At 55.0% G+C, this 24044-nt stretch overlaps 1 protein-coding gene across 1 annotated transcript; it reads right to left on the bottom strand.

Moving 5' to 3' along the window:
* Positions 1–562: 562 nt before the first annotated feature.
* Positions 563–23605, bottom strand: hk2 (hexokinase 2). The gene is made up of 18 exons (XM_042344592.1): positions 23502–23605; positions 16308–16470; positions 12481–12629; positions 10904–11023; positions 10652–10747; positions 10277–10376; positions 8393–8576; positions 7689–7844; positions 7157–7390; positions 5363–5667; positions 4770–4918; positions 4393–4512; positions 3855–3950; positions 3098–3197; positions 2798–2981; positions 2043–2198; positions 1276–1509; positions 563–925 (listed from the first exon to the last, which is right to left on the bottom strand). The coding sequence occupies exons 1-18, from the start codon at positions 23562–23564 to the stop codon at positions 781–783; spliced, it is 2754 nt and encodes a 917-aa protein (XP_042200526.1). The 5' UTR covers positions 23565–23605; the 3' UTR covers positions 563–780.
* Positions 23606–24044: the final 439 nt, after the last annotated feature.

Here is a 24044-nt window from a genome sequence, read left to right as displayed (position 1 = left end):
TTGCGTTAAATTGTCATTTTAAGTACCTGCGTTTTTAGTACAAAATATATTTAATCTCTCTTTCCATCCAAAACCCACCTCCACCCCCCCCCCCCCCAACCTCCACTGCTTTTATCAAAGATCCCTCCCCATGTGAGCGAGTGCTCCCCATGACGGGCTGAACCAGAATGAAACGTCGCTCTCTTTCTTTCCCCCCTCGGCCTCCAGGGGTTTAATCACCGCCTTTTGTGTAAAGGGCACCACGTGCACGTAAGCCATTTCCCATCTCCATCCAGGATCAATAAGCCAATCATCAATAACTGATCAATTACCAATAATTGATCAATAATTGAATCCGTTTGCCCGACGACAGGCCTTTACACAGAGCCGGCTTTATACATGCCCCCACCTACACTCCCCCCACCCCCACCCACCCAAGCGGGTCGTCTGGGGGGAGGCGGGGGGTGGGTTTCATAACCAAATACATCCGTGGCTAGAAAAGGAGAGCGAGGGAGGGAGTGAGAAGAAGAGAGGGATAGAGAGAGCAAGCGAGGGAGGGAGGGAGGAAAGGAGGGAGTGAGCGAGAGAGCGAGAGAGGGAAAGAAAGGGGGAGGGACGGACGGAGGGAGGGAACACACAATCATTCGGCTCCTAATCCGGTCGGGATTGGGGAAAGTAAATACTGTCGTAAGGGATTGCGGAATTTGCTTTGAAATGGTCGGAGGTGATGAGGGTGGGGGGAGATGGAGGGGAGGAGGAAGAGGAGGAGGAAGGTGTCCGCGCAGCCTGTGAGGTCCACCCCTAGTGCTGTCCGGCCTCTCGGATGCGACATGCCACAGCGGTGATCAGCGCCGCTCCTTTCCCGCTCCCGTCTTCCGACTGCACGAAGGAGACCTTACACTTGGGGGCCAACTTGGCAACTGTGTCGTGCATTATCGTGGAGAAGCTACAGAGGTTGAGAGAGGAGGGAGAGGGGTGGGGGGAGGTAGGGAGAGTAGGAGAGAGAGAGAGGAGAGGGGGAGAGAGAGAGAGAGAGAGAGAGAATGGTGAGCGGAAACCGGACACAACATTCCTTAACCTCCTCCCAAGAGGTACACAAGATTTATTGTCCCATCTTCCCCCCTTCCTCTCCCAGCTCAGCCCCCCGTAACGTGTGTGTGTAGGGGGGTTGGGGGTTTGGGGGTTACTCACTGTGGGTGCAGTTTGTAGAGGGTGCTGTGCTATGTTCGGGCGGTGGTGGGTTGGGGGTGAGGGCTTGGGTTGGGGCTGTGGTTGGGGGTTTGGGGGGTTACTCACTGTGGGTGCAGTTTGTAGAGAGTGCCGTCCACACCGACGGTGATCCGGAGATGCTCGAGGTTACGGTTCTCCCGGATCTTGTCGACCACGGCCGCCATTCCGGCCCCACACAGCATGGCCGCCCTCCTGGCCACCACCCCACACACCTCCTTCACGATGATACTGTCGTCACATGTGCTCTCCAGCCCCAACTGCTGCAGGATGGCGCGCACCTGGAGCAGAGCCAGCCGGTCACTGGGGTGGGGGGTGGGGTGGGGTGGGAGAGGGGGGCACAGGTTATTACTGACAGCAACACTGATGGTCAGATCTTCACCCCGGGGCACCTCCCCTCCTCGCTCTTCCTCCCCTCCCCTCCTCCCCTCTCCTCCCCTCCCCTGCATACACCCACACACACACGCACACATACACGCATACCACCCGCACGCAGACACATACACATACACACCCGTAGACACGCACGCACACACTGTTGACGCATACGTCCACACACGTGCACACACACACACACACACGCACACACACGCACACGTTTACAACAACAACAACAAAATTAGATTGGTATAGCACCTTTCATGTCGGGAAGTCCCAAGGCGCAGGGAGACGCACACACGCGCGCACATACATACCTACACACGTATGCAGACACTCATACATACACACACACACACACACACATGGAATACACACAGATACACACACACACACGCGCGCACATACCTCGCCCCATCTCCCCGCTCGCTGGGCAGGGCTTGAGAAGGAGGACTTACCTCTCAATGTGAGACAGGAATTTGGTTTCGAAAATGCCGCGAGTCTTCAGCCTCTCAGAAATGCGTCCCCGGAACAGCAGCCCCCGCTTGGTGAAGTCCAGCAGAATGTTTCGGACAATCTCCCCCAGGTACATCCCGCTGATCATCTTCTCGTACCTGCCGGGGCGGAGTGGGGGGGGGGGGGGGGGAGGTGGGTGTGGGGGGGCGGTGAACAAGTCAGGGAGAGGGATCAATAAACCTCCGATCAGTGACTGAACCAACCACAGGTCTCGGGAACAGATCGAGGAACTTTCATCTCCACAAATGCTTCACAGCAGGATTTTACCGCGTAGCACAAAGCAGTGTGTGTCTGTGTGTGTGTGTGTGTCTGTGTATGTGTGTGTGTGTGTCTATGTGTCTGTGAGTATGTTGCACGTGTGCGTGTCTGTCTGTCTGTGTTTGTGTGAGTCTGCCTGTGTTTGTGTGTGTGTGTGTGTTTGGTGTGTGGGTGGGTGTGTGATGGTGTGGGTGTGTGGGTCAGTGTGTGGGTGGGTGTGTGGGTGGGTGTGTAGGTTGGGTGTGTGGGTGGGTGTGTGATGGTGTGGGTGTGTAGGTGGGTGTGTGGGTGGGTGTGTGATGGTGTGGGTGTGTGGGTGGGTGTGTGATGGTGTGGGTGTGTGGGTGAGTGTATGGGTGGGTGTGTAGGTGAGTGTGTGGGTGGGTGTATGGGTGGGTAGGTGGAGGTGGAGGTGGAGGGGAGGTGGGGGCTGCCGTACCTCTGTTTGCCAGGGTTCATTGAGAACTTGTCCACCTCCTCATCAAAGGGGGTCCTCATGTCTTCCAGACAGCCGTTGTCCCCGAAGGCCCCCCACTCCATGTTGATACACATTCGTCCCTCGTCCCCCTCCACCATCTCCACGTTCCTCATCTCCTCCATGTAGCAGGCGTTACTGCCGGTGCCTGGGTCAGGGCGAGGAGGGCGGGTCAGCCTGATTCACTCCCCATACTACCACCCCCCCACCCCCCCACAGTGCCCCCGTGTATGTGCCCGTATCTGTGTCAGTCGCCGCACTTACCCACGATCAGGCCGACCTCACAGTGGGGATCATCGTAGCCGCAGGACATCATGGTGCCCACCGTGTCGTTCACCACAGCCACCACATCCAGCTCAAACTCCTACACAACAGGAAAGCCGTCACTGGAACCTCACCCACTCACTCAGACCCTCGCCCCTCTCCCCCCCGACAAATATTTTGCCCACAAAATACACAGTCACTGCACTTTACGGTATATACTGTGAAGCGCTTTGAGACGTATGTGATATAAATCGCTATATCCGGCAGCTCAGGGGTTAGGGTTGACTCCCGGGCCGGTGAGGGCCAAATATTGGGCAAGTTTCCTTACTCCACACACACACACACACACACACACCGCTGGTTACCGGCAGTCAATAGGAACCCGGTTGTTAGTCGATTGGAGGATCGCTTTTCCGGGGGTAATAATCCTCAACAAAACCCAATAATAATTTGGTCGCTTCGATCCACGGCTGTTTTGCGGGGCGACGCTGCTGTGCACAATTGACTGGCGCGTTTCTCCCACAGAATACACAGTCACTACACTTTATCCTGCGTATCCTGTGAAGCGCTTTGGGACGTCGCGAAGAAGTGATCAGGCGCTGTGTCAGACGCAAAGATTATTATTATTATTATTATTATTATATCAAATGCAAGGGGATGGGGTGGGGATGGTGGAGAGGTTGGGAGGGGCTGGGGTTGAGAGTGGGGCTGGGGGAGGGGGAGGGGATTAGGGTGGGGAAGGGTCCGGGCCACTCACCTCTCTCCTCCTGATGGCTTCACGCAGCAGGTCCACCACATCCTCCCCCTCACAGCCGGAGGCTTTGAATCCTTTGGTCCATTTCAGCAGAATTCCCTGTGTGAGGGGCAGACACTGTCACAGCCAAACCACCTCCACACGGCAACACACGTGCGTGTGTCTAACTGTGTGGGTGTGTGTGTCTGTGTGTATGTGTGTGTGTGTTTCTAATTGTGTGTGTGTGTGTCTAACTGTGTGTGTGTGTGTGTGTGTCTAACTGTGTGTGTGTGTCTAACTGTGTGTGTGTGTGTCTAACTGTGTGTGTGTGTCTAACTGTGTGTGTGTTTAACTGTGTGTGTGTGTGTCTAACTGTGTGTAACTGTATGTGTGTGTGTCTAACTGTGTGCGTGTGTGTGTGCGTGTGTGTGTGTCTAACTGTGTGCGTGTTTAACTGCGTGTGTGTGTGTCTAACTGTGTGTGTGTGTGTGTGTGTGTGTCTAACTGTGTGTGTGTGTGTGTCTAACTGTGTGTGTGTGTGTGTCTGTGTGTGGAGCCCCACCTGATCCAGGTTCCTCTGCTCACAGGGGAAGGAGAAGGTAAAGCCCAGGGGGAGCATCACACCCTTCATCCCCATGTACTCCAGGAAGTCCCCGATACAGTGCACAATGTGGTCGAAGAGCTGGAGAAACAGCCTGAGGTTAGCACACGGCAGATTCCCCCCCCATTCCCTCTTTACTCCCCCACTCTCCCTCCTCCGCCGCCCCTCTTGCTGCTCTTCCCCCCACCCTTCCCCTCCTCTCCCTGCTATTCCCCCCCTCTCCCTTCCCCAAACCCCACCCCTCCTCGCCCCCTCCCCTCTCCCGTTCTTCACTCCCTGCATCACGCTCTCGCCTTTCTCCCCTCCACCCCTCTCCTGCTATCTCCCCCCCCCCTCACCTCCTCTCCGGTGCCCTCCATGGCTTCCGTGGGGATGGCGTAGATCTTGTTCTGCATCTCCACTCCGCGTCTCATCCCGTTCCTCACCTTCACCAGGAGAACCCGGAAGTTCGTGCCGCCCAGATCCAGTGCCAGGAAGTCACCTTTTTCTAAAGGGACAAAAACCCAGGACGAGTCAAGCTCCAGCCCACGCAGGGTTAAACTCCGCAGAAAACCCTCCCCGAGCAAGTGCAGGCCACAGCTACATGTCAAGAGCCTCTTACCCTACACTAGAGACACAGTGACAGAGACACACACACACACAGACGCATACACAAACATACCCGCCACACACGGACATACATACGCACACAGACAGACATACACCCAGACATACACACACACGCGGACAGCACACGCCCGCGCACACGCGCGCAGACAGACGCACAGCACAAGGCAGGCAGCGAGATTGTCAAGAGGGAAGACTTCAGTCTGAGTTGGATTCAGTTGATTGCTTCCCCTCCTCCCTATCCCCCCCACCTCACCCCCCCACTCCCTATCCCCCCCACCTCACCCCCCCACCCTATCCCTCCCTCCCTCTCCCCGCGCCTCACCGGTGCCGTCGGGGGTGGAGCGCACGTAGCTGGCCAACATTTTGACGGTGGCCGAGGTGTGAGTCTCCCTCTGGAGGCCTTGCTCCATCTCCTGCCTCATCCTCGCCTTCACCTTCAGCAGCTGCTGGTGGCTCAGCTCGAAGGCGGCCAGTGTCTCCTCCCGCGCCTTCCTCTGAGCGACCAGCCTGTAGGCCACGGCAGTCACCATGGCTGCCCCCTTCCCACTGCCGTCCTCCGACCTCAGGAACCGGACATCGCAGTCCGGCACCAGCCTCCGGACGGCCTTGTGTAACCGCCGGGCAAACCTGCCGAGACAACCCGAGACTCGTCACCCCAACACCGGAGACAACACACACTCTCCCTCACTCTCACCCACCAAACCCTCTCTCACCCACCAAACCCTGTCTCACCCACCAAACCGTCTCACCCACCAAACCCCCTCTCACCCACCAAACCCTCTCACCCACCAAACCCTCTCTCACCCACCAAACCCTCTCTCACCCACCAAACCCTCTCTCACCCACCAAACCCCCTCTCACCCACCAAACCCCCTCTCACCCACCAAACCCCTCTCACCCACCAAACCCCCTCTCACCCACCAAACCCTCTCTCACCCACCAAACCCTCTCTCACCCACCAAACCCTCTCTCACCCACCAAACCCTCTCTCACCCACCAAACCCCCTCTCACCCACCAAACCCTCTCTCACCCACCAAACCCTCTCTCACCCACCAAACCCTCTCTCACCCACCAAACCCTCTCTCACCCACCAAACCCCCTCTCACCCACCAAACCCCCTCTCACCCACCACCCTCTCTTTCTCTCTCACCCACTTTGGGCAAGTTTCCTTAATCCACACACACACACACACACACACACACGTGCCACTGTTCACCAGCAGTAAGTAGGAACCCGGTTGTTAATCGATTGGCGGATGGCTTTACTGAGGAGTTAATAATCCCTCAAATAAATAATAATAATTTGGTCACTTCAATCCACGGTGGTTTGTGGGGACGCTGCTGTGCGCAATTGGCTGCCGCGTTTCGCCCACAAAATACAAAGTCGCTTCACGTTACAGTGGATCTTGTGAAGCGCTTTGAGACGTGATAAGGCGCCGTATCAAATGCAAGGATTATTATTGTTAATTAGTGTGTGGGAGTTGGCCAGAGAGAGCCTCAGCCAAACAGATTGTGGAGACGCGGCGCCCTCCTGCGGCCACACCGGGTTTCACACAGTGTCTGGTCCAGCGTCCGCATTGTCTTTGGCTGAGGATCTCTCTGACCAAGTGAGCTGGTCCCAGTCACACAGTCACACAGGGCAGGGGGACAGAAGCCTCCTCTCCCCACCCCCCGGAGCACGGATTGAGAGGGGACATGATCGAGGTGTTTAGAAAATGCACAGCCATAATACTTCTAATAATAATCCTTGCATTCGAGCCGTCTCCAAGCGCTTCGCAGAATATACCGTAAAGTGAAGTGACTGCGTGTTTTGCGGGCGAAACACGGCAGCCAATTGCACCCGGCGACGTCCCCACAAACAGCCGTGGACTGAAGTGACCAAATTATTATTACTATTGTTGTTTTTAATGGGATTATTACCCTTAGGAAAAGCCGTCCGCCGACCGACGAACAAACGGGACGGGTTCCTACTGATTGCTGGTAAACAGAGGCGGGTGTGGGGTAAGGAAACTCGCCCAACGTTTCGCCCGCCCGGGAATCGAACCCGGGTCCTCTCGCTTGCGAGGCGAGGGGTGTAACCCCTGAGCCACAGGGCGCTAAATCAAATGTGGCTTACTGCGGGTGCTTTTTGTACACGGTGCCGTCCACCCCGATGGTGCTCCTCAGTCTCTGGAGGCCTTTGTTCTCCTTGATGCGCCTGAGCACGGCGGCCAGCGTGGCCGCGCACAGGTTGGCCGAGCGAGTGGACACGATGGTGCAAATGCGCTGCGTGGCTATGCAGTCCTCCTGGGACGGCTCCAGCCCCAGTTTGCTCAGGATCTCGTGGGCTTTCTGTAGCCCATCACCGTCCCTGAGTCACAGACGAGACCATTTTAACCACTCCCCCAGCCCCACCTCCCCCCCAATCCCCGACCCCAACCCTCACTCCCACAGCACCCCCCTCTCTTCCCACAGCCACCTCCCCTGCCTCACCCCGAACCTCTCCCACAGCCCTCCTCCCCAGGCACCTTCGCCCCCAACTCTCCCACAGCCACCTCCCCCCACCGCGCACCCCCCCAACTCCTTCCGCCCCAGCCCGCCCTCCCCCAGAGACACAGACAGAGGCCATTCGGCCCAGTCTGCCCGGCTGTGTTTGAGGTCAGACTTACTTCTCGATGGCGGAGACGTATTTGGTCTCAAAGTGCCCGTGGACCATGAGCTCAGGGCTGATCTTCCCCCCGAACAGCAGCCCCTCCTTCGTCATCTTCACCAGGATCAGCCTCACCAGCTCCCCCATGTACATTCCACTGATCATCTTCTCATACCTGCCGAGGCCATCATTAACACCACAGTAATCATCGATGTGACTATTATCCCAACAGCAACAACCACACGTTACAGTTACGCAACGACTTTCACGTCAGGAGAACGTCCCAAAGCCCCGGACAGTCAGGATCCGCTCCCGAGCTGGGGGTTGGGATCGGGAGAGGGTGGAGGGCGGGGAGAGTTGGGGTTAGGAGGGTGACCGAAGGCATGGTCGAAGAGGAGGGTCTTCAAGGAGGCAGGGGAGGGGGCGAGACGGAGTTTCAGAGGGTGGGCGAGGAGAGGGTAAAGGTCGATGGTGGTGGTGGGGGGGTGCGGGCAGGGGGTGTGAAGCAGGCCAGACCCTCCCTTCTCCTTGCGAGCAGCGAAAAGTATCTTTGACATCTGCCTGAACGGGGCAGAGACGGGGGGAATGGGGGGGGAGAATATGGGGAGTGGGGGGATGGGTGGAATGTGGGGGTGGGAGGGGGGGCAGAGTTCAGTTGGTTAAAACCTTATATGAAGGATGGAGCTCCCCCCCCCTCCCCTCCATTCCCCCGCGGTGACTCACAGCTGTTTGCCGGGGTTCAGGGACCCTCTGTCAATCTCCCGGTCGAACTCGGTCCTGACATCGTCCAGTGCATTCTGGTCCCCAAAGCCCCCCCACTCCATGTTGATGCACATCCGTCCCTCGTCCCCTTCCACCAGGTCAATGTGACGCATCTCCTCCATATAACAGGCGTTCGTGCCCGTACCTGTAACACAGAGCAGCCATGTCACCTCCATCCACCCCAACCCCCTCGCGCTCCCCCTCCCCAACTACAGCTACTGCCCCCTCCCACCGCCCGCTCTCTGCCCCCTCCCAACCCCCACCGCCCGCTCTCTGCCCCTTCCCACCACCCCATCTCCACCCCAGAGCTCGAGCTGCCAATCAGCCATGCGTGTGTGTGTGTGTGTGCGTGTGTGTAGTGTGTGTATATGCATGTGTGTATGTGTGTGAATGTGTACGTGTGTGTGTGTCTGTGTAGTATAATGTGTGTGTAGTGTGTAGTGTGTGTGTACTTCTGTGCATGTGCATTGATTCTCGTCACCCCCTCCCACAAGCGTGTAGACCAGGCGTGTTGCTGGAAGACATGACTGAGATGTGTGTGTGTGTGTGTGTGTGTGAGAGAGAGACCACGAGACATGTTTGTGGTAATGTATGAGGAAGTGCGAAGTCTCTGACCTGTTTTTACAGAGAAACCTGCGTCACACACTCAGCTCATTTCAGAGAAATATTTTCACAACCTCCACCCCGACCCTAACCCCCACCCCCACAGCCACGCACACACAAACACACACAAGCGACACACACACATACACACACAAGCGACACACACACAGAGACACACACACAGCGACATACACACACAGCAACGGCAAACTTTTAAAGATACAATACATAATTCCCAGCCATCACATATTGCCTTGAAAGATAAAAACACCACTGCTAACCACAGAAGTTATGGGAAGTATAAAATTAAACGAAGAGGCCTATAACATTGCCAAAAAAGAGCAGTAAACCCGAGGATTGAGAGGGTTTTAGAGAACATCAAAGGAAAACCGAGAAACTGATTGAGAGGGAGAATATGAGGGTAAACTCGCGAGGAACATAAAGACAGATTGTAAGAGTGTTTACAGGCACAAAAAGAGGAAGAGGCTATCGAAAGTGAATGTGGTCCATTGCACGCAGCGACGGGGGAAGTTATATTGGGGAATAAAAAAATGTCAGTCATTAAACATGTATCTTGCTTTTGTCTTCACGTTGGAGGACACTGAAAACTTACCGAAAATAGAGGGGAAACTGGAGGCTAATGTTAGCGAGGAACTCAAATCAATGAACATCAGGAAAGCGATAGTGCTAAAGAAATTGAGAGGATTTAAAACCGATCAATCCCCCTGGACCTGAGGTTTTTCGAGGTTTTAGAAACCCTCTTAGAAACCTCTCTACCCCCCTCCTCGCTCCCTCCCTCCCTCCCTTCCCTCCCCTCACCCCACCCCATTTCCTCCCCAATGCCCGGGCCCTGACCCAACTGTCCAGCGCCTTGGGACGCCCTCCCGACGTGAAAGGCGCTCTATAAATGAAATTGTGTTGTTGTTGTTGTTGTTGTATCCTAGGGTTTTAAACGAGGTGGCTCCAGAGATAGTGAGGCTTTGCTTTTGATCGACCAAATTCCCTGGATTCTGGAACGGTTCCCATTGATTGGAAGGTCGCACACATAACACCGCTATTCAAGAAGGGTGGGAGACAAAAAAAATGGGGAACCATAGACCAGTCCGAATGACCTACTCCTGCTCCTACGTCTTATGGTCCTATGGTCTCAGCCACAGCCACACACACAACCTCACACACACAGTCACACGCACGGAGCGACACCTCGGAGCTTAAACCTCAGAGCGCGGGACAGTCACTCACCCACGATCAGGCCGACTTCGCAGTTGTGGTCATCGTAGCCGCAGGTCATCATGGTCCCCACGGTGTCGTTAATAACAGCAACAATGTCAATGTCAAAGTCCTGCCACAGACACACACACACACAGGGGGGAGAGAAGCGAGTGAGGGGGCCATTTAGGGGCTCAGAGAGATGGGGGAGAACAGAGAGGGTGAGAAAGAGGGGGAGAGAGAGAGAGAGTGAAGGGGACAAAGAGACAGTGCGTGAGGGGGGGAGAGGGAGAGAGAAAGTATGAGGGAGGGAGACAGACAAAGAGAGAGAAAAAGTGAGAGAAGAGCGAGAGAGAGATACAGTAGGAGAGAGTGGGAACGAGAGAGGCAGTGAGAGAGAGAACGTACCCCTCGCTTCTGAATGGCCTGGCGGAGCAGTGTCACCACGTCACGGCCCTCCACACCACTCGACTTGAAGCCTTTGGTCCAGTTTACCAGCACACTCTGTGGGCAGCCACCATAAACATCAGGGTCATGGTGGGCACCAACCACCCCCCCATCCTTCTCAACCACAGTCCAGCCAGTCCTGTGTTACCCTGTGTTGTACCCACCTCCACACCCCCCACCCCCACCCCACAGCCCACCCAGTGTGACTCTCACCTCGTCGAGCTTGGTTTGCTGACAGGGGAAGGAGAAGGTGAAACCGAGCGGCAGTTTCTGATCTTTAATCCCCAATTTCTCCATGAAACTGCCCAGGCAATCGGCAATGTGGTCAAACAGCTGGTGGGAAAGAGAGACGGTCAGCCAAGCTGCGGTGGGGGGTGTATATGTGGATATAATATATATGGGGGGTGAGGTGGATATAGGTGTATGTGGGGGTGTAGTATATATGGGGGTGAGGAGTATATAGGTGTATATGGGGTGTGGTACATACAATACAATACAGAATTACATTTGTAAAGTGCCTTTCACGTCAGGTGGATATCCCAAGGCGCTGAACAGTCAGAAACCCGAGTGGTGGTGGTGGGGGTGGGATTAGGGAGGGTGGTGCAGAGAGGGTAGGAGGGTGGACGAAGAGGAGGGTCTTGAGGCCTGCCTTGAAGGAAGCAAGGAGGGAGCGAGGAGAAGGGAATGTGGGATGGCGTTCAAGAGAGTGGGAACAGAAGGCCCGACCTCCAATGGTGGGGTAGGTCGGGCGGGAGATTGGGTCGGAGCCTACTGAGTGGAGGGAGTGGACAGGTTGATTAGGGGTTAGCAGTTCGGAGAGGTAGGAGGGGGGGTAATGCCATGGAGGGCCTTGAAGGTGAGAACAAGAATTTTGAACTTGATCCTCTGAGGGATGGGGAGCCAGAGGAGCCGGGCTGGCAAGGATGGGGGTGATGGGTTCACGGAGCCTGGTGCGGGAGAGGACACAAACTGCAGAGTTCCGGTGATCTGCAGCTTGAGGAGGGAAGAGTTGGGGAGGCCGACAAGGAGGGAATTGGTGTAGTTGAGCCTGAGTGTAACGAAGGCATGTATGAGGGTGTCGGGGGCCTAAGATCTTGCTGACATTCAACTGCAGAAAGTTGGCTCTCATGACTTGACTTGAAAGTTGACTTGATGTCTACAGACATTCTGTCAGGACAGCAGTGGTCCTGGGGTCGAGGGTGGAGGCAGAGAGATAGAGTCGGTGTCATGTCGGCGGATGATGTCACCAAGAGGGAGAACGTACAGGTTGAAAAGGAGAGGACCGAGGACAGAGCCCCTGAAGAACACAGCACAAGGCTGTAAGGAGGTTGGAGGAGAAGCCATTTGTGGAGACAAAGTAAGAGATAGGATCCGAACCAGTCAAGGACAGAACCTTGAAGGTTGGAGTGAAAGGAGAGGTGGTGGAGGAAGATGGAGTGGTCCACAGTGTCAAAGGCAGTAGAGAGGTCAAGGAGGACGAGGAGACAGAGGAAGCCCTGGTCACAGATGGACAGAATGTCATTTGTCACTTTGACCAGAGCTGTTTCTGAGCTGTGGGCAGCACGGAAATCCGATTGGAGGGGTTCGTAAAGGGTGTAGGAGAGGAACGAGTGAAGCTGGGAAGAGGAAAGGGATGATACATATGTGTGGTGTATATGAGCGTGTGGTGTATATGATCGTGTGGTGTATGTGGTATATATGAGCGCGTGGTGTCTATGAGCGTGTGGTGTATGTGGTGTATATGAGTGTGTGTTGTGTACGGCGATGAGGTATATCTGAATCCCTGGTACCTGGGAACCGCTGCCTCTCATGAGATCCTCTGGGATGCTAAATATTTGGTTCTCCATCTCTACCCTCTGGCGACTGTTGTCGGACACCTTGACCCTCAGGACACGGAAGTTGGTGCCCCCGAGATCCAGGGCCAGGAAATCCCCACTCTCTGCCAGACGAGCAGCCAAACATCCAACATTACCAACAATAACTCAACAGCAACAACAAATCACACACACACATATATATACATACATTATTATAATATTATCGTATTAGAAATTACATCTACCCCACGACTTCCACGTCGGGAGGACGCCCCAAAGCCTCTTTGCCGGATACACTGTAAAGTGTAGTGACTTTACTGTGGAGTTCTGCGGCTTATTGGTTGGAGCTCTCGCCTCGCAAGCAAGAGGACCCGGGTCAGGGCGAAACCTTGGGCAGGTTTCCTCGCTCCACCTCACGCGCCTCTGTTTACCCGGTTGTTAGTCGTTTGGGGGAAATCCCTTTTCTGGGTGTAATAAATCCCTTTAAAAAATAATAAAATTGAAAAAACATGAAACAGAGCATAATTCGATCACTCAATCCACGGCGGTTCGGGGGACGCTGCGGTGCGTAATTGGCTGCCGCGTTTCACCCACAAAGCATACAGTAACTACACTCGGCAACAGCACATCCTGTGAAGCGCTTTGAAATGTCTCGAAGAGGTGATAAGGCGCTGTATTAAATTATTATTGTCACTGTTGTTTTGCGGGCGGGTGGACGCGCCTGTCGATTGGCGCACGGGAAAACCACGCTGGACGCTGACTTTAATCCCGATGGATGCGATGGCGGGGGCAGGAATCCCGACAATATCCCTGGGAATGATTGGGAACGTTGGCTTGTGTGGGCAGGGAGCCAGAGCTGGGGAATGTAACGCTCCCGTCTGGGCTGACCTTCAGTGAGGAGGTTATCTCAGTATAATGTCTATCTACCAGTGCTGTCATTCAAGAATTTTTACCTTTTGGGGCGTTTTCTGTAGCCCCAAAATTCAGAGTTTTAGGCTCCATTCAAACTATTCTAAAGGATTCTTTTGCGTTGTCTTTTTTTTTTAAGAAAAAAGAGTCCGTTCTCGAGCAGCCGGGATACGTGATGCTCGGGTTTTCAGAAACCGCGGCCGTTTCATATCACCTTTGAAATCAACCCAATTCAGCGCTGAAACAGTTGCGAAGAGCGTCGTGTCGCCGAGAGAATGCGGATGGCCTTGCGACGAGGCAGCTCAGATCATGTCACCTTCGTGCAATGCCACCCTCAGCCTTATTCAGACATATTCTAGGTGGACACCACTAGACCCTCGCAGGGGAATGATCAGTCCAAAAAAAAAAAAAAATGATAATAATTGGGTCACTCAATCCACGTCTGTTTGTGGGGACGCTGCTGTGCGCAATTGGCTGCCGGGTTTCGTCCACAAAATGCGGTCAATCCACTTGGCTCCCTGCCCGCACGAGTAGGAAGGCGTCTCAAAGTCGTTGTGTCAAATGGTGGGTGGGTGGGTGGGTGATGGGTGGGTGGGTGGGTGTTTGACGGTGTGATTAAAAGAGGGAGGGAAGGAAATGCGAACTTCTGAAATGTTCAGCGTGTGTGAGCGTGTGACGGGGTGTGAGGAGGCGTGTGAGGGTGTGTGTGTGTGTGTGTGTGGGGGGGTGTGAGGATTAGGGTTAGGGTGAGCTGCGCGAGGGTTCGGGTGAGGTGTGTGAAGTGTTGGCCCTATTGTGGAGTCCTGTAGCTCAGTGGTTAGAGCACTCGCTTTGCAAGTGAGAGACCTGAGTTCATTTCCAGGCAGAGGGCGAAACCTTGGGCAAGTTTCCTTACTCCACACAGAGCCTAATAATAATCCTCCAAAACCAAAAACAATAATAAATTGGTCATTTTCAATCTACGACTGTTTGTGGGACATTGCTGTGCGCCATTGGCTGCCGCGTTCGCCCACAAATATACAGTCAATTCACTTTACAGTATATTCTGTGAAGCGCTTTGGGACGTCCTCCCGACGTGAAAAGCGCTATATCAAATGCGAGGATTATTATTATTATTATTATCTCTGGCTCCTTTTCTCTGGCTTCTCTCGCTGACGCTGTGGGCAGTATAAAGGGTCTGTACTGTCTGGTAGCAGAACTGCTCCCTCAGCAATGTGGCCAGTGTATACAGTAATGTGCTGAGTCGGGAAGTACTGCCATCACGTTCCCTCTCTCTGGGCGTTCGCACAAAGGGCCCGGCGGGTTCAAAGCCAGACACCATCAGCCGGAGTCTCAATATCATAGCCCCGCTGACATTAACCCTTCCCCAACTCCCTCTACGTGGGTATTTACAGGGCCCGGAACACAAGAGAGGTCTATAGTTAAACGCTTGTGATGTTAGACCCCCCCCACCCACCACCGGCTGATCACGCTGACGGGTTTCCGTGTATGTCAGTCACACGGCTGACCCAAACACCAGGCTGAAGCTGAACTGAGCGACAGCAACAACAAAGTTACATGTGCAACGCGCCTTTCACGTCGGGAGGACGTCCCAAGGTTGCTGGACAGTCAGTATTTCGGACCCGGGCATGGGGGTCAGGATCGGGGAGAGTGGAGGGCAGGGAGGGGAAGGAGGGTTGAAGAGGAGGGTCTTGAGATGGGTCTTGAAGTAAGTAGGGGAGGGGGCGAGGCGGAGGGAACTGCGGGATGGAGTTCTAGAGAGTGGGGGCAGAGTGGCTAAGTGTGCAAGATGGTAGAGGTCGCAGCGGCAGGGGCGAGCAAGGCAATGGAGGGCTTTGAAGGTGAAGACCAGGATCTTGAACTGTATCCTCTCTCTCTGTGATGGGAAGCCGGTGGGTGGAGTCGGGCGAGCCTGGTGCGGGAGAGGACACGGGTTGCAGAGGGCAGAGCCAGTGCGTTTGATGCCAGAGGCAGTGACCTGATTACGATGTGAACACACTGTTCTCTAAAACGCGCCTCGAACCTCTGGTCGAGTCTCCCAAATGGATTAGGGAAAGATCTCAAGGTCTGATGCTCCCAGTGAGTGATGTACAAATGCCATTGCGGTGTCTCAATTGTCATCACGTGACTCGCAGATGAACAATTGTTTTTTTGTGCACAGAGAGAGGCTCCGCAAGTCACAGCCACAAAGCTCTCTTCCCTTTCCCCCCAAATCAGGGCAAATTAAACCCAGTCCTACCCACCCTACGGCATAAATCCTGCAAACCGCTTTGAGACGTCTCGACGACGTGATCAGGTGCTGTGTCAGACAGAGGGATTAGAGGTTATGATTCTGTAACAACGAAATTTGCGCAAAGCCCAACCCAACAAAACAGGCAATTGTTATTCTTGGTTCGGGGAGTGCTCGCGTGTGTGAGAGAGAAACAGAGAGAATGTGAGTGAGTGTGTGTGTGGTGTGTGTGAGAGAGAGTGTGTGCGTGTGTGAGCGAGTGTGGGATTACGAGTGTTTGTGTGTGAGTGAGTGCGTCACATATGAGCTGTTGCGTGCGCGTGTGTGATGTTTGTGTGTATGAGTGATTGTGTGTGTGTGTGCGTGTTTGGGTGAGGAAATGAATGGGTGTCGGTGTGAGTGTGTGTTCGTCAGTGCGTGTGCGTAGGAATGTGAGTGCGTTGGGGTGTGTGCGCGTGTGTGAGTGAGTGTGTGTGTGTGGTTCTGGTATAAACAGCTACACCCTCCCAAACCAGACCAGCCACCCTCCCACCTTGACATGGGGGGGTGGGGGCAGCTCAAGTCCACAACCTTCTGCCTTGGAGGCAAGAGGCCTAACAAGAGCGCGAGCAAGCGAGCGGGGCTGAGAGTGCCGGTGATGCCGGGCACGAAGCTGGCTTACCCGTGCCGTCCGGGGTGGACCTGACGAAGGTAGGCAACATCTTGACGGAGGAGGTCGGGTTGGTGTCTCTGCCGAGGCCTCGCTCCATCTCTACCAGGAAGCGTTTGGAGATGTCCTGTAGCGTCTCGTCAGACAGTCGCATGTGGTACAGGTACTTGTCCACCTGGGTGTGGGAGGGAGGGGTGGGGGGGGAGGGGGGGGGAGGAAGAGAAGGTCAGTGTCAGCAACTCAAACAACTGTACCGGGGGTCTTTCACGCAGAGGACAGTGTCTGGAAACTCCTGAATCACAAAAAAAAAACCTTTGTGCATTTCTACTTTCTACTGTGACACTTTTTACTGCTTTGTCGCTCTCCCCCACCACCCCCTACCCACCCCCGGGTCAACAGGTTGTGGGTTCAAGCCCCGCGTACAGACAGACACTCACACGCAGTGACACACACACACACACACTCCCACACATCCTCCCACAACATATCAGAGGTCAGATCAAATAATTGGGATCTTTCTGCCGGCGTAGGAACGAGGCAGGGCTGGGAACTTCCTCACGCAGACCCTTCCCCAGCGATATCTTTAGCCGTGTGTCTGCACACGACACAGTTAACACCGGCCTCCGTCGGGGAAGAGGTGGTGCCTGGCGTCTGGAGGTGCATGGCTCTGCCCTGTGATGGCTGTATCCCATCAGGCAAGTCGCTCAGCCTCGCGGCACGTCTTGTCCTGTGAGGCAAGAACACTGTGACCCTGACTGACTGACTGACTGACGGCCAGCGGTCACAGCACACGCCCCAGCGAGAGAAACTGCCGCTCGGTCCATTGTTCTCACCTCAGACGCTGACAGCATCCACCATCCATGGTTGCACACTCCACCTTGCTAAGCCAGTCCCGGACCTTGGGGTCTTGTTTGACTCTCAACTATCCTTTCTGCCCCCACATCTGCGCCACGACCCTCTCTGCCTTCCCCCCCCCACCTCCGCACGTCGCCCGGCTCCGACACTGTCTCACACCGCACGCCCCCGAGACCCTCGTACGCGCCTTCATTACATTGAGGCTCGACTAAGCAAACTCACTGCTTGTCGGCCTCCTCCCTCAGGTCATCCAGAACCCTCTGTGTCCTCTCCCGCACCGGGCTCCGTGACCCTATCACTCCCGTCCTCACCCAACTCCACTGGCTTCCCATCACACAGAGCATACAGTTCAAGATCCTGGTCCTCACCTTCAAAGCCCTCCATGGTCTTGCTCCCCCTTACCTCTGTGACTTCCTAACCCCTTACCATCCTGCTCGCTCCCTTCGCTCAGTGGGCTCTGGCCTGCTCCATGTCCCCTACCTCGCTCGCCCCACTATTGGCGGGCAGGCCTTCTGCCACTCTGCCCCCACTCTCTGGAACTCCATCCCGCAGTCCCTCCGTCTCACCCCCTCTAAGACCCACCTCAAGACCCTCCTCTTCAATCGTGCTTTCGATCACCCTGGTTCCCCCTCCTCCCTCCCCGACCCCTCCCCCCAGCTCGGGTCCGTAACTCTATCTGTCCAGCGCCTTGGGCCGTCCCCCCGACGTGAAAGGCGCTATAGAAATGTAATTTTGTTGTTGTTGTTCTGCATCTCCAGCATCAGTACATCCATCACTGCTTCTGGTCCTCTCCCCTCCTCACCCCTCCCTTGCTCACCACTCCCCTCCCTCTCTCCAAAGGCAACCCTAGGGGGCATTGAGAGGTCTTCTCTGCTCTCCCCCTCCATTAATTTGCAAACTCAAGACATCTGCCCCTTTACAGCAGTGTTATGTGTGTGTGTGCAAGTGTGGAGGGTGGGGGTGGGTGGCAAAGAAGGTGAATGTGTCGGGGGGTGGGTGGAAATAATAATAATAATCCTTTTCACATCTTCTCGACGTCTCAAAGCGCTTCACCGAATCGACTGCGAAGTGAATTGACGATACATTTGTGGGCGAAATGCAGCAGCCAATTGCGCACGGCAGCGTCCCGACCAACAGTCGCGGTTTGAAGTGACCAATTTATTATTAATGATTGTTTTATTTTCTTGAGGGATTATTATCAGGCGCGCGGAGTAAGCAAAGCGAGTACTTTTAACCACTGAGCTTCAGGACAATAAGATGTGGGCAAAGATCATTATTATGTAGATATGCAGTGAATGGGGCCGAATTCCTGTCCGACTGGTTCCCCCACCCATTTTACAGAGGAGATTGCAATGTGAGCCATTTAATTTAATTCACTGTTTCCTTTGGACGCTAACCCACCCTCACCCACCCTCGCGCACATCCACGCGCCCACCCCACTACTGCACCTGCACACCGCTCTAACGCGTGCACGAACACACGCGCACTCCACACTGACACACGCACACACTGCGCACTCGCACTGCACACTGACTCACCCTCACACATATACACACACACACACACACCAACGTACGTGCACTAATGCATACACACCCCCCCCCCACCCCACCCCCCACTGTAGAGACTAAATCGGTGAGAATGAGTGTTGCAATTGAGAAAGTGGCCCAAATCAAGTTGTGTAAGAGACTGTCATCATATTTTACTGTACGACTCAGTATTTTGCGCCATTTGCTGAACTGAAGGATATTATAAACCGCAATCTCTGTGTTACTAAACACAGTTGCATCATCCACATTCCCATCTGTCTTGATCTGCGTTCATCAGGTCTGGGGGGATGTTGTCAGCGCCCCTCGCTCAGTGCCGTCACCCCATCTCACGCTCTCCCAGTCCGGAGCCCAGTCCGGAGGGGTACACTGACCGCCCCCCACCCCACAGCCTCCAGCAATAAAGACAATAAATTTCCCCACTCTCTGTGTGTGTGTGTGTGTGTTGTGTGGGAGTGTGTGTGTGTGTAGAGTGGTGGTGTGAGTGTGTTGTGTGTGTGTATATGTGTTGTGTATGAGTGTGTGTATGTGTGTTGAGTGGTGTGTATATGTTTTGTGTATGTGCGTATGTGTGTGGTGAGTGTGTGTGTGTGTGTCAGTGCTACGTCACACAATGGAGCTGTGTGACTGTTGAGGTTGCTGGGGGGGGGGCAAAGTGGCTCGTGCTAACCTTCTTCAACAAACTAACCCACCCCCCCCCCCCCCACCCCCACCCCCAACACCCCCCACACACCCTCCAGCGACACACCCGTAACAGACGGAAATGGATGATCAATCTCCCAAACAAAATCACTCGTTCGCTTCGCGGCCGCCCGCGCGGGGTGGTGGAGGGGTGGGAGGGGGGACGGGGACGTCGCTGCGCAAATCAACTGCCGTTCGCCCGCAAAACACACAGTCACTACACTTTACAGTGCAACCCCGTGAAGCCCTCCCACTGTGAAACGGAAGGATTATTATTGAGCTGTTTGACGTCCGGCTGGGCTGTGCATGTTCTACATCCCTGACGTGTGGGGTGTGGGGGGGCAAGGGGGTGGGGTGAGGGAGGGGGAGGGTTTGGGGCCTGAACCCTACCTTGTGAGACGAGAGGGTGAGTGGCTGAACTGACACGTGAGAGTGCGATTTAAGGAGAGGACCTTGTGAGGGCAGCAGCGAGGGGGAGCTTGCACACGTTCAGTCTCTGGGGGTCAGAGACCTCCTGTGTGGCTGTAAGCCCCGGGGTTCAGCACTGCCGCACCCCAACCCCAGCCCCAGGGAGGTGTAACCAAACCACGTCCGACAACAACAACAACAACACCACCATCACATTTGTATTTACACCAAACACCACCACGGTTTGACATCTAGTTGCTTGACCAGCTTGGGACCACCCCGGTGGGCCAGGTGGGCTCGGGTTCAAAGGGTTTAACAGGAAGATCCCGCTCGGCTCCTGTGGGTCGTGGGAATCTGGGACCCTCTCCCTCCCGCGCACGCCCGTGGAGCCTGGATCAATTGTCCAGACTGACGTGGATGGATGTCCGTCAGCTCGGGGGATCGAGGGCTATGGGGCAAAGGTGGGCTATTGGCAGTTGAGGTACCAGATCAGCCGTGGTCTAATAGAATGGCGGAACAGGCTCAAGGGGCTGAATGGCCTCCTCCTGTTCCTATATTCCCAGCCTCCCCTCCCCCCGACCGCCAGTGCAGCCGAGAGTAATGGGGTCGGAAAAGGACGCCATCAGGAGAAACTGTGAATGATCTCCAAGGATTATTGGCTCACGTTGCTGTTTCTCCTCTTACCAGTTGTGGTAAAATAGAGCAACGCTGAGTGTGTCAGCTCCCTCATCACCCCCCCCCACCCCGCCCTCCCTCCCTCCCCGCAGAGCCCACAGGTATGACCCTCGCGTGTGATACAGAGCCTTTCACATCGGGAGGAACGTCCCAAAGGGTTTGAAGTGTAGTGACTGTGTGTTTTGTGGGCGAAAGCGGCTGTCGATTCGCGCACATGGATGTCTGTCCCTGCAAATTGCATGGAATGATTTTGCTTGAGGGTGGGAGGGGGGGGGTCTCCGACAATGCAGCACCACCCCTACTGCCCAGCACCCACCCCAGCACTGCCCCCCCCCCCCACCCCCCAGCCCTGAGCAACCTTCCCTCCACCCCCTTTCCCCAGGACTGCCACCCCCCCCACCCCCCTCCCACCCCCCACCACACAGCACAGAGAGTGGACAGGGGAGATACAGAGGAGAGAGAGGGGAGGGAGAGAGAGAGAGAGAGAAAGGATGGAGAGAGAAAAGGGGAGATAGAGAGATAGGGATACAGAGGGGAGAGAGAAAGGGGGGAGAGGGAGGGGTTGGGAGAGCGAGAGAGAGGGATGAGGAGGGTGAGATTGGGAGTGAGTGAGGGGCAATGAGAGGAGAGAGAGAGGGAGATTTGGACCAAGAGGGGGCAATCAGAGGAGAGAGAGAGAGAAAGAGAAATGTAGAGAGATTGGGAGCGAGAGGGGATCAGAAGAGAGAGAGAGATAGAGAGAGGGATGAGGGGATCAGAGGAGATAGAGAGGGATGAGGGGATCAGAGGAGAGAGGGCAATTGGGGAGAAAGATTTAACACTCTCTACACAGCACTGTCCCAGGCAGTGAGACTGTGACCATGTGGCTTCCTACCCCCTCTACCCCACTCTCTCACCCTGTTTCCCCCCACCCCCCTCTCTCATTTTCTCCCCCATTACACCCCCCACCCCACCCCCACCCCCACAGCTAAACAGGACCTCAGCACATGGGAGATCAGCCCAGAAAGGCAACAAACCAGTTCTCTCTCTGTCTCTCTCCTAGTTCTCGTTGTGTCTGTCTGTCTGTCTGTGGGGGTCTGTCTGTGTGTGGGGGGGGGTCTGTCTGTGTGTCTCTCCCTCTGTCTCTCTCTCTTCAAACACATACAGAAATGCCCCCCACACCCCCCATACAGTTCCAGGATGTCTGATGACTCCCTTCTTCACATGTCACTGCCACATCAATGTGACACTCACTCGTTCACATTTGTTCACATACGTGTCAAGGGCAGACAGTCGTATTTCTCCCCTCTTTCCTCTCTCTCTCTCTCTCTCTTCTCCCCCTTCTCTTCCCCCCCACCCTCTCTCCCTCCCCCACCCTCTCTCCCTCTTCTCCCCCTTCTCTTCCCCCCCACCCTCCCACCCACCCTCTCTCTCTCTCTTCTCCCCCTTCTCTTCCCCCCACCCTCCCCCACCCTCTCTCGCTCCCTCTCTCTCTCCTCCCCCTTCTCTTCCCCCCCACCCTCTCTCCCTCCCTCTCTCTCTCTCTTTTCCCCCTTCTCTTTCCCCCCCCACCCTCTCTCCCTACCCCTCTCTCTCTTCTCCCCTTTCTCTTCCCCCCCACCCTCCCACCCACCCTCTCTCTCTCTTCTCCCCCTTCCCTTCTCTTCCCCCCCACCCACCCACCCACCCTCTCTCTCTTTCCCTCCTTCTTCCTCTCCCAACTCAACGAACCCACATCAGTACCATCACAACTATCGCTATTGTTTTAACTCCTCGTCTCTTCACGAGGTCTGTCTCACTCAAGAGCACAAGGTCCCAGACCCCCTCCTCCTTCTCCCTCTCCCCTCTCTTCTGCTCCACCCCCCCCATTCCTCCTCTCCCCCCCCCCCCCCCCCTCTCTCTCCCTCCCCCCCTCTTCTCCTCCCAAAAAATCTTGGAAAGTCTGAACATCACAACTAAAACAGAGGTTAAATGCCAAGTAACTTGATTCCTTCCATTCCACAGACTTATGTCTGTGCTCCAAATAGTGTGAGTGTGTGTGTGTGGGGGAAGGGGGGAGTGTGTGTGTGGGGGGGGGAGAGGTTGGGGAGAAATCCTCCTAACGGGAGAGAGAGAGGGGGAAAGGATGGGATCAGAGGAGAGACTGAGGGACAGAGATCGGAGTGAGTGAGAGACAGAGAGACAGAGAGTGTGAGAGAGAGAGAGACGCAGACAGAGAGAAAGAGAGTGGGAAAGGGACAGAGAGAAAGAGAGTGGGAGAGGGACAGAGAGTGGGAGAGGGACAGAGAGAAAGAGTGGGAGAGGGACAGAGAGAAAGAGAGTGGGAAAGGGACAGAGAGAAAGAGAGTGGGAGAGGGACAGAGAGAAAGAGAGTGGTAGAGGGACAGAGAGAAAGAGAGTGGGAGAGGGAAAGAGAGTGGGAGAGGGACAGAGAGAAAGAGAGTGGGAGAGGGACAGAGAGAAAGAGAGTGGGAGAGAGACAGAGAGAAGAGAGTGGGAGAGGACAGAGAGAAAGCGAGTGGGAGAGGGACAGAGAGAAAGAGAGTGGGAGAGGGACAGAGAGAAAGGGAGTGGGAGAGGGACAGAGAGAAAGAGAGTGGGAGAGGGACAGAGAGAAAGGGAGTGGGAGAGGGACAGAGAGAAAGAGAGGGAGAGGGACAGAGTGGAGAGGGACAGAGAGAAGGGAGTGGGAGAGGGACAGAGAGAAAGAGAGTGGGAGAGGGACAGAGAGAAAGAGAGTGGAGAGGACAGAGAGAGAGAGTGGGAGAGGGACAGAGAGAAAGAGTGGGAGAGGGACAGAGAGAAAGAGAGTGGGAGAGGGACAGAGAGAAAGAGAGTGGGAGAGGGACAGAGAGAAAGAGAGTGGGAGAGGGACAGAGAGAAAGAGTGGGAGAGGGACAGAGAGAAAGAGAGTGGGAGAGGGACAGAGGAAGGAGTGGGAGAGGGACAGAGAGAAAGAGAGTGGGAGAGGGACAGAGAGAAAGAGAGTGTGAGAGGGGACAGAGAGAGAGGGATTGCAGACACGATGTAGATATTAATGGACAAAAAAAAGGTCGCTCACCCTCTGCACTTGGTCATGTTTCAGCTCCGTGAAATAATACACCAGGAGATGAGAGGCGATCATCGTGTCTTTGCACAGAGAGAGATGGACACAGAGAGAGACACAGAGAGAGAGAGAAGGTAACAGAGAGAGAGACACAGAGAGAGAGAAGGATGGGATGGGGACTGAGGACCGAGGGAGGGGGGAGAGAGGAGAGAGAGAGAGAGATAAAAGCCTGGACTGAGGGGAGGAGCAGAACACAGAGAGAGAGAGAGAGAGAGAGAGTTGTCACCACGCGATGGTTACAAAAAAAAGGGGGCAGGAGCCGACTTACTGTGTGTGTGTGTGCGAGAGAGTGTGTGTGTGTGTGTGTGTTGGTGTGTAGTGTGTAGTGTGTAGTGTGTGTGTAGTGTGTGTAGTGTGTAGTGTGTGTGTGTGTGTGTAGTGTGTGTTTGGTGGAGTGTGTGTGTGGTGTGTGTGTGTGGTGTGTAGTGTGTGTGTGTGTGTGGTGTGTGTATGTGTGGTGTGTAGTGTGTGTGTGTGTGTGTGAGTGGTAGTGTGTGT

Source organism: Callorhinchus milii, unplaced genomic scaffold, assembly GCF_018977255.1.
Source record: "Callorhinchus milii isolate IMCB2004 unplaced genomic scaffold, IMCB_Cmil_1.0 Scaffold28, whole genome shotgun sequence".
NCBI classification, from domain to species: domain Eukaryota; kingdom Metazoa; phylum Chordata; class Chondrichthyes; order Chimaeriformes; family Callorhinchidae; genus Callorhinchus; species Callorhinchus milii.
The sequence above is the reverse complement of the archived record's forward strand: the minus strand, read 5'-3'. Positions and strand labels throughout refer to the sequence as shown.

Coding starts and splice junctions, on each gene's coding strand:
- hk2 (XM_042344592.1), bottom strand. CDS start 23,564: ATGATCGCCTCTCATCTCCTGGTGTATTATTTCACGGAGCTGAAACAT. Junction 16,471..23,501: donor AACATGACCAAGTGCAGAGG/GTGAGCGACCTT, acceptor TCCCACACCCAG/GTGGACAAGTACCTGTACCA. Junction 10,748..10,903: donor AGCAAACCAAGCTCGACGAG/GTGAGAGTCACA, acceptor GGCTGCCCACAG/AGTGTGCTGGTAAACTGGAC.